Raw genomic sequence first — 18,608 nt, 5'->3', positions numbered from 1 at the left:
GCATTAATGTGTTATGGTAATGTTTACGTTTAGCATTAATGCTATATGGTAATGTTTACGTTTAGCATTAATGTGTTATGGTAATGTGTAAGCGTTACTCCTGCTAGGGGTCACAGACAGAGAATAATACAGGGATATTACCTACCACAAACAATCCTAATAAAGTGTCGGGTTTAGTCCCTTGCATGAGTTCTGCCCGCGGCTGGTGTGACTGGGGGCATCACCTAATTCTCTTGACTAAATTCCTAACAGTGAGCTTCATGAAAGCATCTCGTATCCCACCTAACAAGCTTTCTGTACTAACGTCACATCTTCCTCTCTCCATGTAGCCCCCGCTGGCTCTGCTGGCACTCCTCCCATTCCTGCTACCTCCACTCCTGCCCCTGTCGCTCATGCTCCTGCTACTACCCCTCCCTCCTCAACTACCCCAGATGCTGCTACAGGAGCCCAACCCCCTGCTGATGGTTTCACCTCTCCAACTCCCCCTGCTGTGTCCTCTGCTCCTTCTACAGGTGAGTGTGTGCATGGACCTAACTGTGTGCTGACCTCACGCTCATGTCTAATATCTGACACATCTGCATGAGTAAAAAAGTGTTCACTTACACCAGTGGTTCTCAAATGCCCCCAACAGGTCATGTTTTCTGGGGTTTTTTTTTGAATCATGCACAGGTGAGTTCATCTAATTTGCTGGTTAATTATCCCACCTGCTTCCACAGATCGAAAATTCTGAAAACATGACCTGTTGGGGGTATTTAAGGGCAGGACTTGAGAAGCACACAGCAGTTAGCTCCCTGGCCTATACAAATACACAAATCCTGAGCTATTGTACGTCTTATGCTGGCCATACACCTGCGCGACCAACGTAAGGACAGATTCACCACACCACTCCCCGGAGCTCCCTGGCAGTCCCGGCGGCACGATTTGTTGTTTTTCTCTGCACAAGATCTGTCGTACGACCGATCGCGTGCCTCGCGCGTTCATCATTGAAATGATATGAATGGACACACGATGCATCGCATGCACAAAATACACGGTACGGTCTGCACACGATAGGATGGAACATATGGGCTGCACATCTGATCATACGATACGTTTTAGGAGCTGCGGGAGCGCGCATCGGATCGCATCCTACTCCAAAAATACACGATTACTACACGATTCATCGTAAGACTCGGCGAAAATCGGCCCGAAATCGTGCAGGTGTGTGGCCAGCATTACTGTTTTGTTTCCTGATGGCAAACTTTGTTTTTCATTGAAATTACTTATATTTCTGATAATCTCACCACACATTGCAGACGGTGGGCTATATTCATATACCCGCGATTTACTTACTATATGCCACATTTATGGTAACGCCAGATTCGTGTATGTGGTGAGATAGGGCCGCAAGGGGGGCAAGTTCTGAAGCCGTGAGGGCATTTACACGCTGTTGCAGCTGCATCTTGCCCCCCTCACGGGCACGTTAATTGGATTGGACCCAGTGTTTATCTGCAGATGTATACATATATTTATAAGCTTGTATAAGACTTGGATGATTAAACAACACATTCATTTATTATTACTATATTTGTCTTATGTTGAGGCTTTGTCACAATGTAACAGATAAAATGTTTACAATAATGATCAAATCCACTTCAATCATACAATCCCCAAATAGATTAGTCCGGGGGGGGGGGGGGGGGTTCAGAGCTTGCCGGGGCAATTGCGTTACTTGTGCGACTTATGGAAAGATGTGAATGTAAATGCTAATGACGTTTCTTTATTGACTAAAAACTGAAATCTTTAGATCTGGTTCTATGAAACCTTAGAAAGGTAATAATCTACAAAACGGATTTACTCATTGTGGTTCAGTGCAGAGGAATGCCGAGTTCAGAGGACCTAGTCATCTATATTATATACATATCTATTCTCATTCATTCAAGAATCAGAATCCTTTTATGCCCTAAAGTTGTTGTTATGGAAGTGTTCCTGCTTTGGTTGGTTTTATATGCTCCAATTAATCTCCCTCTCCTCGCTGTTCAGATTTCATCAACCGCCAGACGTAGTTCTCGTGTATGGTAGTAATGGTTTCATTAGTCAGTATACTACTATATAAATCATTGTATAAATGTATCACTCCGCTACCCCTGTAATCATTTATCCTGGTGCCCAGGGGGCCTCGCCGGTGACAATTCCCCTTACATATTAGTGACAGCATGTAGGCAGGGACTCATCCTCACTCTCACGTATGTTACCTGTGTCCTGACTGTGTACCTGGTATTTATGTAGGACAGTGATCCCTTAGTCTGGGGCTGTTGTTAGTCCTTGTTCTGTGTGTGTATATGGTGTCCTGTACCTGCTTGCACCATACATGATGCTGACGTGTGTGTGTGTGTGTGTATATGGTGTCCTGTAGCTGCTTGCACCATACATGATGCTGACGTGTGTGTGTGTGTATATGGTGTCCTGTAGCTGCTTGCACCATACATGATGCTGACGTGTGTGTGTGTGTGTGTGTGTATATGGTGTCCTGTACCTGCTTGCACCATACATGATGCTGACGTGTGTGTGTGTGTGTGTATATGGCGTCCTGTAGCTGCTTGCACCATACATGATGCTGACGTGTGTGTGTGTGTGTGTGTGTGTGTGTGTGTGTATATGGTGTCCTGTAGCTGCTTGCACCATACATGATGCTGATGTGTGTGTGTGTGTGTGTGTGTGTGTGTGTATATGGTGTCCTGTACCTGCTTGCACCATACATGATGCTGACGTGTGTGTGTGTATATGGTGTCCTGTAGCTGCTTGCACCATACATGATGCTGACGTGTGTGTGTGTGTGTGTATATGGTGTCCTGTAGCTGCTTGCACCATACATGATGCTGACGTGTGTGTGTGTGTATATGGTGTCCTGTAGCTGCTTGCACCATACATGATGCTGACGTGTGTGTGTGTATATGGTGTCCTGTAGCTGCTTGCACCATACATGATGCTGACGTGTGTGTGTGTGTGTATATGGTGTACTGTAGCTGCTTGCACCATACATGATGCTGACGTGTGTGTGTGTGTATATGGTGTCCTGTAGCTGCTTGCACCATACATGATGCTGACGTGTGTGTGTGTGTGTGTATATGGTGTACTGTAGCTGCTTGCACTATACATGACGCTGACGTGTGTGTGTGTGTGTATATGGTGTCCTGTAGCTGCTTGCACCATACATGATGCTGACGTGTGTGTGTGTGTATATGGTGTCCTGTAGCTGCTTGCACCATACATGATGCTGACGTGTGTGTGTGTATATGGTGTCCTGTAGCTGCTTGCACCATACATGATGCTGACGTGTGAGTATATGGTGTCCTGTAGCTGCTTGCGCCATACATGATGCTGACGTGTGTGTGTGTGTGTGTATAGGGTGTCCTGTAGCTGCTTGCACCATGCATGATGCTGACGTGTGTGTGTGTGTATATGCTGTCCTGTAGCTGCTCGCACCATACATGATGCTGACGTGTGTGTGTGTGTATATTCTGTCCTGTAGCTGCTCGCACCATACTTGATGCTGACGTGTGTGTGTGTGTGTGTATATGCTGTCCTGTAGCTGCTCGCACCATACATGATGCTGACGTGTGTGTGTGTGTATATGCTGTCCTGTAGCTGCTCGCACCATACATGATGCCGATGTGTGTGTGTGTGTGTGTATATGGTGTCCTGTAGCTGCTTGCACCATACATGATGCTGACGTGTGTGTGTGTATATGGTGTCCTGTAGCTGCTTGCACCATACATGATGCTGACGTGTGTGTGTGTGTATATGGTGTCCTGTAGCTGCTTGCACCATACATGATGCTGACGTGTGTGTGTATATGGTGTACTGTAGCTGCTCGCACCATACATGATGCTGATGTGTGTGTGTATATGGTGTCCTGTAGCTGCTTGCACCATACATGATGCTGACGTGTGTGTGTGTATATGGTGTCCTGTAGCTGCTTGCACCATACATGATGCTGACGTGTGTGTGTGTATATGGTGTCCTGTAGCTGCTTGCACCATACATGATGCTGACGTGTGTGTGTGTGTGTGTATATGGTGTCCTGTAGCTGCTTGCACCATACATGACGCTGACGTGTGTGTGTGTGTATATGGTGTCCTGTAGCTGCTTGCACCATGCATGATGCTGACGTGTGTGTGTGTGTATATGCTGTCCTGTAGCTGCTCGCACCATACATGATGCTGACGTGTGTGTGTGTGTGTGTGTATATACTGTCCTGTAGCTGCTCGCACCATACATGATGCTGACGTGTGTGTGTGTGTATATGCTGTCCTGTAGCTGCTCGCACCATACATGATGCCGACGTGTGTGTGTGTGTGTATATGGTGTCCTGTAGCTGCTTGCACCATACATGATGCTGACGTGTGTGTGTGTGTGTGTGTATATGGTGTCCTGTAGCTGCTTGCACCATACATGATGCTGACGTGTGTGTGTGTGTATATGGTGTCCTGTAGCTGCTTGCACCATACATGATGCTGACGTGTGTGTGTGTATATGGTGTACTGTAGCTGCTCGCACCATACATGATGCTGACGTGTGTGTGTATATGGTGTCCTGTAGCTGCTTGCACCATACATGATGCTGACGTGTGTGTGTGTGTGTATATGGTGTCCTGTAGCTGCTTGCACCATACATGATGCTGACGTGTGTGTGTATATGGTGTCCTGTAGCTGCTTGCACCATACATGATGCTGACGTGTGTGTGTGTGTGTATATGGTGTCCTGTAGCTGCTTGCACCATACATGACGCTGACGTGTGTGTGTGTGTGTGTATATGGTGTCCTGTAGCTGCTTGCACCATACATGATGCTGACGTGTGTGTGTGTGTGTATATGGTGTCCTGTAGCTGCTTGCACCATACATGATGCTGACGTGTGTGTGCTCTGCTCTGTCCTCTAGGTTCTCCTGCTCAGTTCTACAGTATGAACAGACCGGTGACCCGGCACACCCCACCAGCAATAGGAGGCTCTCTTCCATATCGGCGCCCTCCATCCATGACCTCGCAGCCAACCCTGCAGAACCAGATAAATGGAGGGCCCTTTTATAGCCAAAACCCAGGTAAGGAGGCAGCTCGGGTTTTCCCTCAACATCATTTTATTTTGTTAGTGTTCTATAAAAACAAATCTGTGTAATATTACAGGGGCTCTATATAATGGATGGCTTGCAGTACTACACTAATAATACCTGCAGAACATGTATCCGTAGTGCTAAGTATTCAGTGGAGATTATGTGACCGGCTCCGTTTTCGTGGGAGACCACTGATAGGAGGCAGCGATGTACAGTATACTGGTGGCACCTCAGAATTGCGTTACCATGCGCTACGGGGGGGGGGGGGGGGGTACTGCTCTAGTGAGCGTTGGATCTGTTATTTGGTAGAGGTATTTTATACAGATATTTAAATACATTTATTTTCATTGTCCTCCCAGATAAAAAATAAAAAAAAACAACCTACTACCTTGTGAAGTAAATAACGACTCTCCTACAGGACGGCGTCCGCTATATATCAGTACAGGTTCAGTCTCCCATATCCAAAATGCTGGGGACCAGGGGTATTTTGGATATCGGAATATTCTGCATTTTGGAATATTTGCATATCATAATGAAATGTTTTAGGAATAGGGTCCAAATCTAAACACAGAATGCATTTATGTTCTATATACACCTTATACACAGCCTGTAGGTTATTTTATACCACAAAGTGTGAGTACATACATGAAATTAATTTATATGTCATATACACCTTATACACACAGCCTGTAGGTCATTTTATACTTTATGTTTAATAATTTTGTGCCTTAGACAAAGGTTGTCTACATTGAACCATCAGAAAGCAAAGGTTTCACTATCTCAGTCATGCTAAAAATATTCCGCATTTAGGAATATTTGGATATGGGAGACTCAACCTGTAGATATGGGGCAGATTCAGTTACCCTCGGGTTATGTCGCTCAGTCTGTTATCACGTGGAAGTGACGGGACTGTGCCAGTCACAGAACCGCAGGTAGTTACCCGGGAGAACTGAGCAATATATGACGGTCAGATAAAGCAGGGACTAATGTGTAATGGGATTATATATCACGTCACGCGGTGACGCCATACTGGCCTGAATGAGAGGAAATGGTTGAAGAGTTATTTTATTTAACTGTTGACAGAATGAGGGATAGTATGTAATATATTAATGTATACTAGAGACTATAAGGCTAGTCAGAGCTGTGTGTGGTTATATATATATATATATATATATATATATATATATGATACTAGAGACTATAAGGCTAGTCAGAGCTGTGTGTGGTTATATATATATATATGATACTAGAGACTATAAGACTAGTCAGAGCTGTGTGTGGTTATATATATATATATATATATGTGATACTAGAGACTATAAGACTAGTCAGAGCTGTGTGTGGTTATATATATATATATATATATATATATATGATACTAGAGACTATAAGGCTAGTCAGAGCTGTGTGTGGTTATATATATATATATGATACTAGAGACTATAAGACTAGTCAGAGCTGTGTGTGGTTATATATATATATATATATATATATATATATGATACTAGAGACTATAAGGCTAGTCAGAGCTGTGTGTGGTTATATATATATATATATATATGTGATACTAGAGACTATAAGACTAGTCAGAGCTGTGTGTGGTTATATATATATATATATATATATGTGATACTAGAGACTATAAGACTAGTCAGAGCTGTGTGTGGTTATATATATATATATATATGTGATACTAGAGACTATAAGACTAGTCAGAGCTGTGTGTGGTTATATATATATATATATATATATGTGATACTAGAGACTATAAGACTAGTCAGAGCTGTGTGTGGTTATATATATATATATATATATATATGATACTAGAGACTATAAGACTAGTCAGAGCTGTGTGTGGTTATATATATATATATATATATATGATACTAGAGACTATAAGACTAGTCAGAGCTGTGTGTGGTTATATATATATATATATATATATGATACTAGAGACTATAAGACTAGTCAGAGCTGTGTGTGGTTATATATATATATATATATATATGATACTAGAGACTATAAGACTAGTCAGAGCTGTGTGTGGTTATATATATATATATATATATATATATGTGATACTAGAGACTATAAGACTAGTCAGTGCTGTGTGTGGTTATATATATATATGTGATACTAGAGACTATAAGACTAGTCAGAGCTGTGTGTGGTTATATATATATATATGTGATATTAGAGACTATAAGACTAGTCAGAGCTGTGTGTGGTTATATATATATATATATATATATATATGTGATACTAGAGACTATAAGACTAGTCAGTGCTGTGTGTGGTTATATATATATATATGTGATACTAGAGACTATAAGGCTAGTCAGAGCTGTGTGTGGTTATATATATATATATATGTGATACTAGAGACTATAAGACTAGTCAGAGCTGTGTGTGGTTATATATATATATATATATATGTGATACTAGAGACTATAAGGCTAGTCAGTGCTGTGTGTGGTTATATATATATATATATATATGTGATACTAGAGACTATAAGACTAGTCAGAGCTGTGTGTGGTTATATATATATATATATGTGATACTAGAGACTATAAGACTAGTCAGAGCTGTGTGTGGTTATATATATATATATATATGTGATACTAGAGACTATAAGACTAGTCAGTGCTGTGTGTGGTTATATATATATATATATGTGATACTAGAGACTATAAGACTAGTCAGAGCTGTGTGTGGTTATATATATATATATATATATGTGATACTAGAGACTATAAGACTAGTCAGAGCTGTGTGTGGTTATATATATATATATATGTGATACTAGAGACTATAAGACTAGTCAGAGCTGTGTGTGGTTATATATATATATATATATGTGATACTAGAGACTATAAGACTAGTCAGAGCTGTGTGTGGTTATATATATATATATATATATATATATATATGATACTAGAGACTATAAGACTAGTCAGAGCTGTGTGTGGTTATATATATATATATATGTGATACTAGAGACTATAAGGCTAGTCAGAGCTGTGTGTGGTTATATATATATATATATATATGTGATACTAGAGACTATAAGGCTAGTCAGAGCTGTGTGTGGTTATATATATATATATATATGTGATACTAGAGACTATAAGGCTAGTCAGAGCTGTGTGTGGTTATATATATATATATATATATATGATACTAGAGACTATAAGGCTAGTCAGAGCTGTGTGTGGTTATATATATATATATATGTGATACTAGAGACTATAAGGCTAGTCAGTGCTGTGTGTGGTTATATATATATATATATGTGATACTAGAGACTATAAGACTAGTTAGAGCTGTGTGTGGTTATATATATATATATATATGTGATACTAGAGACTATAAGACTAGTCAGAGCTGTGTGTGGTTATATATATATATATATATATATGATACTAGAGACTATAAGACTAGTCAGTGCTGTGTGTGGTTATATATATATATATATGATACTAGAGACTATAAGACTAGTCAGAGCTGTGTGTGGTTATATATATATATATATATGATACTAGAGACTATAAGGCTAGTCAGAGCTGTGTGTGGTTATATATATATATATATATATATATGATACTAGAGACTATAAGGCTAGTCAGAGCTGTGTGTGGTTATATATATATATATATATGATACTAGAGACTATAAGACTAGTCAGAGCTGTGTGTGGTTATATATATATATATATATATATATATATATGTGATACTAGAGACTATAAGACTAGTCAGAGCTGTGTGTGGTTATATATATATATATATATGTGATACTAGAGACTATAAGACTAGTCAGAGCTGTGTGTGGTTATATATATATATATATGTGATACTAGAGACTATAAGGCTAGTCAGTGCTGTGTGTGGTTATATATATATATATATGTGATACTAGAGACTATAAGACTAGTCAGAGCTGTGTGTGGTTATATATATATATATATATATATATGTGATACTAGAGACTATAAGACTAGTCAGAGCTGTGTGTGGTTATATATATATATATATATATATATATGTGATACTAGAGACTATAAGGCTAGTCAGAGCTGTGTGTGGTTATATATATATATATGTGATACTAGAGACTATAAGGCTAGTCAGAGCTGTGTGTGGTTATATATATATATATATATGATACTAGAGACTATAAGACTAGTCAGAGCTGTGTGTGGTTATATATATATATATATATATGTGATACTAGAGACTATAAGGCTAGTCAGAGCTGTGTGTGGTTATATATATATATATATGTGATACTAGAGACTATAAGGCTAGTCAGTGCTGTGTGTGGTTATATATATATATATATATATATATATATATGATACTAGAGACTATAAGGCTAGTCAGAGCTGTGTGTGGTTATATATATATATATGATACTAGAGACTATAAGACTAGTCAGAGCTGTGTGTGGTTATATATATATATATATATGTGATACTAGAGACTATAAGGCTAGTCAGAGCTGTGTGTGGTTATATATATATATATATATATATATATGATACTAGAGACTATAAGACTAGTCAGAGCTGTGTGTGGTTATATATATATATATATATATGATACTAGAGACTATAAGGCTAGTCAGAGCTGTGTGTGGTTATATATATATATATATATATATATATATATGTGATACTAGAGACTATAAGACTAGTCAGAGCTGTGTGTGGTTATATATATATATATATATATGTGATACTAGAGACTATAAGACTAGTCAGAGCTGTGTGTGGTTATATATATATATATGTGATACTAGAGACTATAAGACTAGTCAGAGCTGTGTGTGGTTATATATATATATATATATGATACTAGAGACTATAAGGCTAGTCAGAGCTGTGTGTGGTTATATATATATATATGTGATACTAGAGACTATAAGGCTAGTCAGTGCTGTGTGTGGTTATATATATATATATATATATATATGATACTAGAGACTATAAGACTAGTCAGAGCTGTGTGTGGTTATATATATATATATATATATATATGTGATACTAGAGACTATAAGGCTAGTCAGAGCTGTGTGTGGTTATATATATATATATATGTGATACTAGAGACTATAAGACTAGTCAGAGCTGTGTATGGTTATATATATATATATATATATATATATGTGATACTAGAGACTATAAGGCTAGTCAGAGCTGTGTGTGGTTATATATATATATATATATGATACTAGAGACTATAAGACTAGTCAGAGCTGTGTGTGGTTATATATATATATATATATATGTGATACTAGAGACTATAAGACTAGTCAGAGCTGTGTGTGGTTATATATATATATATATATATATGTGATACTAGAGACTATAAGACTAGTCAGAGCTGTGTGTGGTTATATATATATATATATATATGATACTAGAGACTATAAGACTAGTCAGTGCTGTGTGTGGTTATATATATATATATACGATACTAGAGACTATAAGACTAGTCAGTGCTGTGTGTGGTTATATATATATATATATGTGATACTAGAGACTATAAGACTAGTCAGAGCTGTGTGTGGTTATATATATATATATATATGATACTAGAGACTATAAGACTAGTCAGAGCTGTGTGTGGTTATATATATATATATATGTGATACTAGAGACTATAAGACTAGTCAGAGCTGTGTGTGGTTATATATATATATATATGATACTAGAGACTATAAGACTAGTCAGTGCTGTGTGTGGTTATATATATATATATATATGTGATACTAGAGACTATAAGGCTAGTCAGTGCTGTGTGTGGTTATATATATATATATATATATATATGTGATACTAGAGACTATAAGGCTAGTCAGTGCTGTGTGTGGTTATATATATATATATATATGATACTAGAGACTATAAGACTAGTCAGAGCTGTGTGTGGTTATATATATATATATATATATATATGTGATACTAGAGACTATAAGACTAGTCAGAGCTGTGTGTGGTTATATATATATATATATATGATACTAGAGACTATAAGGCTAGTCAGAGCTGTGTGTGGTTATATATATATATATATGTGATACTAGAGACTATAAGACTAGTCAGAGCTGTGTGTGGTTATATATATATATATATATGTGATACTAGAGACTATAAGGACTAGTCAGAGCTGTGTGTGGTTATATATATATATATATATGTGATACTAGAGACTATAAGACTAGTCAGAGCTGTGTGTGGTTATATATATATATATATGTGATACTAGAGACTATAAGACTAGTCAGAGCTGTGTGTGGTTATATATATATATATATATATGTGATACTAGAGACTATAAGGCTAGTCAGAGCTGTGTGTGGTTATATATATATATATATATGTGATACTAGAGACTATAAGACTAGTCAGAGCTGTGTGTGGTTATATATATATATATATATGTGATACTAGAGACTATAAGACTAGTCAGAGCTGTGTGTGGTTATATATATATATATATATATGTGATACTAGAGACTATAAGACTAGTCAGAGCTGTGTGTGGTTATATATATATATATATGTGATACTAGAGACTATAAGACTAGTCAGTGCTGTGTGTGGTTATATATATATATATATATGATACTAGAGACTATAAGACTAGTCAGAGCTGTGTGTGGTTATATATATATATATATATATGATACTAGAGACTATAAGACTAGTCAGAGCTGTGTGTGGTTATATATATATATATATATGTGATACTAGAGACTATAAGACTAGTCAGAGCTGTGTGTGGTTATATATATATATATATATGATACTAGAGACTATAAGACTAGTCAGTGCTGTGTGTGGTTATATATATATATATATATATGTGATACTAGAGACTATAAGACTAGTCAGAGCTGTGTGTGGTTATATATATATATATATGTGATACTAGAGACTATAAGGCTAGTCAGTGCTGTGTGTGGTTATATATATATATATATATAGTGATACTAGAGACTATAAGGCTAGTCAGAGCTGTGTGTGGTTATATATATATATATATATATATGTGATACTAGAGACTATAAGACTAGTCAGAGCTGTGTGTGGTTATATATATATATATATATGTGATACTAGAGACTATAAGACTAGTCAGAGCTGTGTGTGGTTATATATATATATATATATATATATATATATATATATGTGATACTAGAGACTATAAGACTAGTCAGAGCTGTGTGTGGTTATATATATATATATATATGTGATACTAGAGACTATAAGACTAGTCAGAGCTGTGTGTGGTTATATATATATATATATGTGATACTAGAGACTATAAGACTAGTCAGAGCTGTGTGTGGTTATATATATATATATATATGTGATACTAGAGACTATAAGACTAGTCAGAGCTGTGTGTGTGGTTATATATATATATATATGTGATACTAGAGACTATAAGACTAGTCAGAGCTGTGTGTGTGGTTATATATATATATATATATATATGTGATACTAGAGACTATAAGACTAGTCAGAGCTGTGTGTGGTTATATATATATATATGTGATACTAGAGACTATAAGACTAGTCAGTGCTGTGTGTGGTTATATATATATATATATGTGATACTAGAGACTATAAGACTAGTCAGTGCTGTGTGTGGTTATATATATATATATATGTGATACTAGAGACTATAAGACTAGTCAGTGCTGTGTGTGGTTATATATATATATATATATGTGATACTAGAGACTATAAGACTAGTCAGTGCTGTGTGTGGTTATATATATATATATATATGTGATACTAGAGACTATAAGGCTAGTCAGTGCTGTGTGTGGTTATATATATATATATATATATATATGTGATACTAGAGACTATAAGACTAGTCAGTGCTGTGTGTGGTTATATATATATATATATATGTGATACTAGAGACTATAAGACTAGTCAGAGCTGTGTGTGGTTATATATATATATATATGTGATACTAGAGACTATAAGACTAGTCAGTGCTGTGTGTGGTTATATATATATATATATATATATATATGTGATACCAGAGACTATAAGACTAGTCAGTGCTGTGTGTGGTTATATATATATATATATATATATGTGATACTAGAGACTATAAGACTAGTCAGAGCTGTGTATGGTTATATATATATATATATATATATATATATATATATATATATATATATATATGTGATACTAGAGACTATAAGACTAGTCAGTGCTGTGTGTGGTTATATATATATATATGTGATACTAGAGACTATAAGGCTAGTCAGAGCTGTGTGTGGTTATATATATATATATATATGTGATACCAGAGACTATAAGACTAGTCAGAGCTGTGTGTGGTTATATATATATATATATATGATACTAGAGACTATAAGACTAGTCAGAGCTGTGTGTGGTTATATATATATATATATATGTGATACTAGAGACTATAAGACTAGTCAGAGCTGTGTAGTGGTTATATATATATATATGTGATACTAGAGACTATAAGACTAGTCAGAGCTGTGTGTGGTTATATATATATATATATGTGATACTAGAGACTATAAGGCTAGTCAGAGCTGTGTGTGGTTATATATATATATATATGTGATACTAGAGACTATAAGGCTAGTCAGAGCTGTGTGTGGTTATATATATATATATATGTGATACTAGAGACTATAAGACTAGTCAGTGCTGTGTGTGGTTATATATATATATATATGTGATACTAGAGACTATAAGACTAGTCAGTGCTGTGTGTGGTTATATATATATATATGTGATACTAGAGACTATAAGACTAGTCAGAGCTGTGTGTGGTTATATATATATATATATATATGTGATACTAGAGACTATAAGACTAGTCAGAGCTGTGTGTGGTTATATATATATATATATGTGATACTAGAGACTATAAGACTAGTCAGAGCTGTGTGTGGTTATATATATATATATATATGTGATACTAGAGACTATAAGACTAGTGAGAGCTGTGTGTGGTTATATATATATATATATGTGATACTAGAGACTATAAGACTAGTCAGAGCTGTGTGTGGTTATATATATATATATATGTGATACTAGAGACTATAAGGCTAGTCTAGTCAGAGCTGTGTGTGGTTATATATATATATATATATGTGATACTAGAGACTATAAGACTAGTCAGAGCTGTGTGTGGTTATATATATATATATATATGTGATACTAGAGACTATAAGACTAGTCAGTGCTGTGTGTGGTTATATATATATATATATGATACTAGAGACTATAAGGCTAGTCAGTGCTGTGTGTGGTTATATATATATATATATGTGATACTAGAGACTATAAGACTAGTCAGTGCTGTGTGTGGTTATATATATATATATATATATGTGATACTAGAGACTATAAGACTAGTCAGAGCTGTGTGTGGTTATATATATATATATATGTGATACTAGAGACTATAAGACTAGTCAGAGCTGTGTATGGTTATATATATATATATATAGATATATATATATATATATATGATACTAGAGACTATAAGACTAGTCAGAGCTGTGTATGGTTATATATATATATATATATATATATATGATACTAGAGACTATAAGACTAGTCAGAGCTGTGTATGGTTATATATATATATATATATATATATATATATATGATACTAGAGACTATAAGACTAGTCAGAGCTGTGTGTGGTTATATATATATATATATGTGATACTAGAGACTATAAGACTAGTCAGAGCTGTGTGTGGTTATATATATATATATGTGATACTAGAGACTATAAGACTAGTCAGAGCTGTGTGTGGTTATATATATATATATATATATGTGATACTAGAGACTATAAGACTAGTCAGTGCTGTGTGTGGTTATATATATATATATATATGTGATACTAGAGACTATAAGACTAGTCAGAGCTGTGTGTGGTTATATATATATATATTGTGATACTAGAGACTATAAGACTAGTCAGTGCTGTGGTGCTGTGTGTGGTTATATATATATATATATGTGATACTAGAGACTATAAGACTAGTCAGAGCTGTTGTGTGGTTATATATATATATATATATATATATATATGATACTAGAGACTATAAGGCTAGTCAGAGCTGTGTGTGGTTATATATATATATATATATGATACTAGAGACTATAAGACTAGTCAGTGCTGTGTGTGGTTATATATATATATGTTGATACTAGAGACTATAAGACTAGTCAGAGCTGTGTGTGGTTATATATATATATATATATGTGATACTAGAGACTATAAGGTTAGTCAGAGCTGTGTGTGGTTATATATATATATATATATATATGTGATACTAGAGACTATAAGACTAGTCAGAGCTGTGTGTGGTTATATATATATATATATGTGATACTAGAGACTATAAGACTAGTCAGTGCTGTGTGTGGTTATATATATATATATATATATATGATACTAGAGACTATAAGACTAGTCAGAGCTGTGTGTGGTTATATATATATATATATGTGATACTAGAGACTATAAGACTAGTCAGAGCTGTGTGTGGTTATATATATATATATATATATGTGATACTAGAGACTATAAGGCTAGTCAGAGCTGTGTGTGGTTATATATATATATATATATATATATAGTGATACTAGAGACTATAAGACTAGTCAGAGCTGTGTGTGGTTATATATATATATATATGTGATACTAGAGACTATAAGACTAGTCAGAGCTGTGTGTGGTTATATATATATATATATATGTGATACTAGAGACTATAAGGCTAGTCAGAGCTGTGTGTGGTTATATATATATATATATATATATGTGATACTAGAGACTATAAGACTAGTCAGAGCTGTGTGTGGTTATATATATATATATATATGTGATACTAGAGACTATAAGACTAGTCAGAGCTGTGTGTGGTTATATATATATATATATATGTGATACTAGAGACTATAAGGCTAGTCAGAGCTGTGTGTGGTTATATATATATATATATATATATGATACTAGAGACTATAAGGACTAGTCAGAGCTGTGTGTGGTTATATATATATATATATGTGATACTAGAGACTATAAGGCTAGTCAGAGCTGTGTGTGGTTATATATATATATATATGTGATACTAGAGACTATAAGACTAGTCAGAGCTGTGTGTGGTTATATATATATATATATGTGATACTAGAGACTATAAGACTAGTCAGAGCTGTGTGTGGTTATATATATATATATATATATGTGATACTAGAGACTATAAGGCTAGTCAGAGCTGTGTGTGGTTATATATATATATATATATATATGTGATACTAGAGACTATAAGACTAGTCAGAGCTGTGTGTGGTTATATATATATATATATTATATATATATATATATATGTGATACTAGAGACTATAAGGCTAGTCAGAGCTGTGTGTGGTTATATATATATATATATATGTGATACTAGAGACTATAAGACTAGTCAGAGCTGTGTGTGGTTATATATATATATATATGTGATACTAGAGACTATAAGACTAGTCAGAGCTGTGTGTGGTTATATATATATATATATATGTGATACTAGAGACTATAAGACTAGTCAGAGCTGTGTGTGGTTATATATATATATATATGTGATACTAGAGACTATAAGACTAGTCAGAGCTGTGTGTGGTTATATATATATATATATATATGTGATACTAGAGACTATAAGACTAGTCAGAGCTGTGTGTGGTTATATATATATATATATATGTGATACTAGAGACTATAAGACTAGTCAGTGCTGTGTGTGGTTATATATATATATATATATATATATATGATGATACTAGAGACTATAAGACTAGTCAGAGCTGTGTGTGGTTATATATATATATATATATGTGATACTAGAGACTATAAGACTAGTCAGAGCTGTGTGTGGTTATATATATATATATATATATGATACTAGAGACTATAAGACTAGTCAGAGCTGTGTGTGGTTATATATATATATATATGTGATACTAGAGACTATAAGACTAGTCAGAGCTGTGTGTGGTTATATATATATATATATATATATATATGTGATACTAGAGACTATAAGACTAGTCAGAGCTGTGTGTGGTTATATATATATATATATATGTGATACTAGAGACTATAAGGCTAGTCAGAGCTGTGTGTGGTTATATATATATATATGTTGATACTAGAGACTATAAGACTAGTCAGTGCTGTGTGTGGTTATATATATATATATATGTGATACTAGAGACTATAAGGCTAGTCAGTGCTGTGTGTGGTTATATATATATATATATGTGATACTAGAGACTATAAGGCTAGTCAGAGCTGTGTGTGGTTATATATATATATATATATGTGATACTAGAGACTATAAGACTAGTCAGAGCTGTGTGTGGTTATATATATATATATGTGATACTAGAGACTATAAGGCTAGTCAGAGCTGTGTGTGGTTATATATATATATATATATATATATATGTGATACTAGAGACTATAAGACTAGTCAGAGCTGTGTTTGGTTATATATATATATATATATATATATGATACTAGAGACTATAAGACTAGTCAGAGCTGTGTGTGGTTATATATATATATATATATATGTGATACTAGAGACTATAAGACTAGTCAGAGCTGTGTGTGGTTATATATATATATATATATATATATGTGATACTAGAGACTATAAGACTAGTCAGTGCTGTGTGTGGTTATATATATATATATATGTGTGATACTAGAGACTATAAGACTAGTCAGAGCTGTGTGTGGTTATATATATATATATATGTGATACTAGAGACTATAAGACTAGTCAGAGCTGTGTGTGGTTATATATATATATATATATATGTGATACTAGAGACTATAAGGCTAGTCAGAGCTGTGTGTGGTTATATATATATATATATGTGATACTAGAGACTATAAGGCTAGTCAGAGCTGTGTGTGGTTATATATATATATATATGTGATACTAGAGACTATAAGGCTAGTCAGAGCTGTGTGTGGTTATATATATATATATGTGATACTAGAGACTATAAGACTAGTCAGTGCTGTGTGTGGTTATATATATATATATATGTGATACTAGAGACTATAAGACTAGTCAGAGCTGTGTGTGGTTATATATATATATATATGTGATACTAGAGACTATAAGGCTAGTCAGAGCTGTGTGTGGTTATATATATATATATATGTGATACTAGAGACTATAAGGCTAGTCAGAGCTGTGTGTGGTTATATATATATATATATATGTGATACTAGAGACTATAAGACTAGTCAGTGCTGTGTGTGGTTATATATATATATATATGTGATACTAGAGACTATAAGACTAGTCAGAGCTGTGTGTGGTTATATATATATATATATATGTGATACTAGAGACTATAAGGCTAGTCAGAGCTGTGTGTGGTTATATATATATATATATATGTGATA

General features: G+C 34.7%; 1 protein-coding gene across 15 annotated transcripts in view; it reads left to right on the top strand.

The window, feature by feature from the left end:
- ABI2 (abl interactor 2) overlaps positions 1–18,608 on the top strand; it is a 250,251-nt gene that overhangs the window by 152,550 nt on the left and 79,093 nt on the right. For 8 of the 15 annotated variants that reach the window (XM_088465611.1, XM_088465612.1, XM_088465615.1 and 5 more), the window contains 2 exons: positions 330–512; positions 4,921–5,079. In XM_088465611.1, coding sequence (XP_088321737.1) covers positions 330–512; positions 4,921–5,079 — 342 coding nt within the window. The remainder of the gene's footprint in view (positions 1–329; positions 513–4,920; positions 5,080–18,608) is intronic. The other 7 variants (XM_088465619.1, XM_088465620.1, XM_088465613.1 and 4 more) reach the window with 1 other exon arrangement.

The sequence above is a fragment of the Taudactylus pleione genome, unplaced genomic scaffold, assembly GCF_031769625.1.
Source record: "Taudactylus pleione unplaced genomic scaffold, aTauple2 ptg002045l, whole genome shotgun sequence".
Lineage (NCBI taxonomy): Eukaryota > Metazoa > Chordata > Amphibia > Anura > Myobatrachidae > Taudactylus > Taudactylus pleione.
Note: the sequence above shows the minus strand (reverse complement) of the source record. Positions and strands in the feature narration are given on the sequence as shown.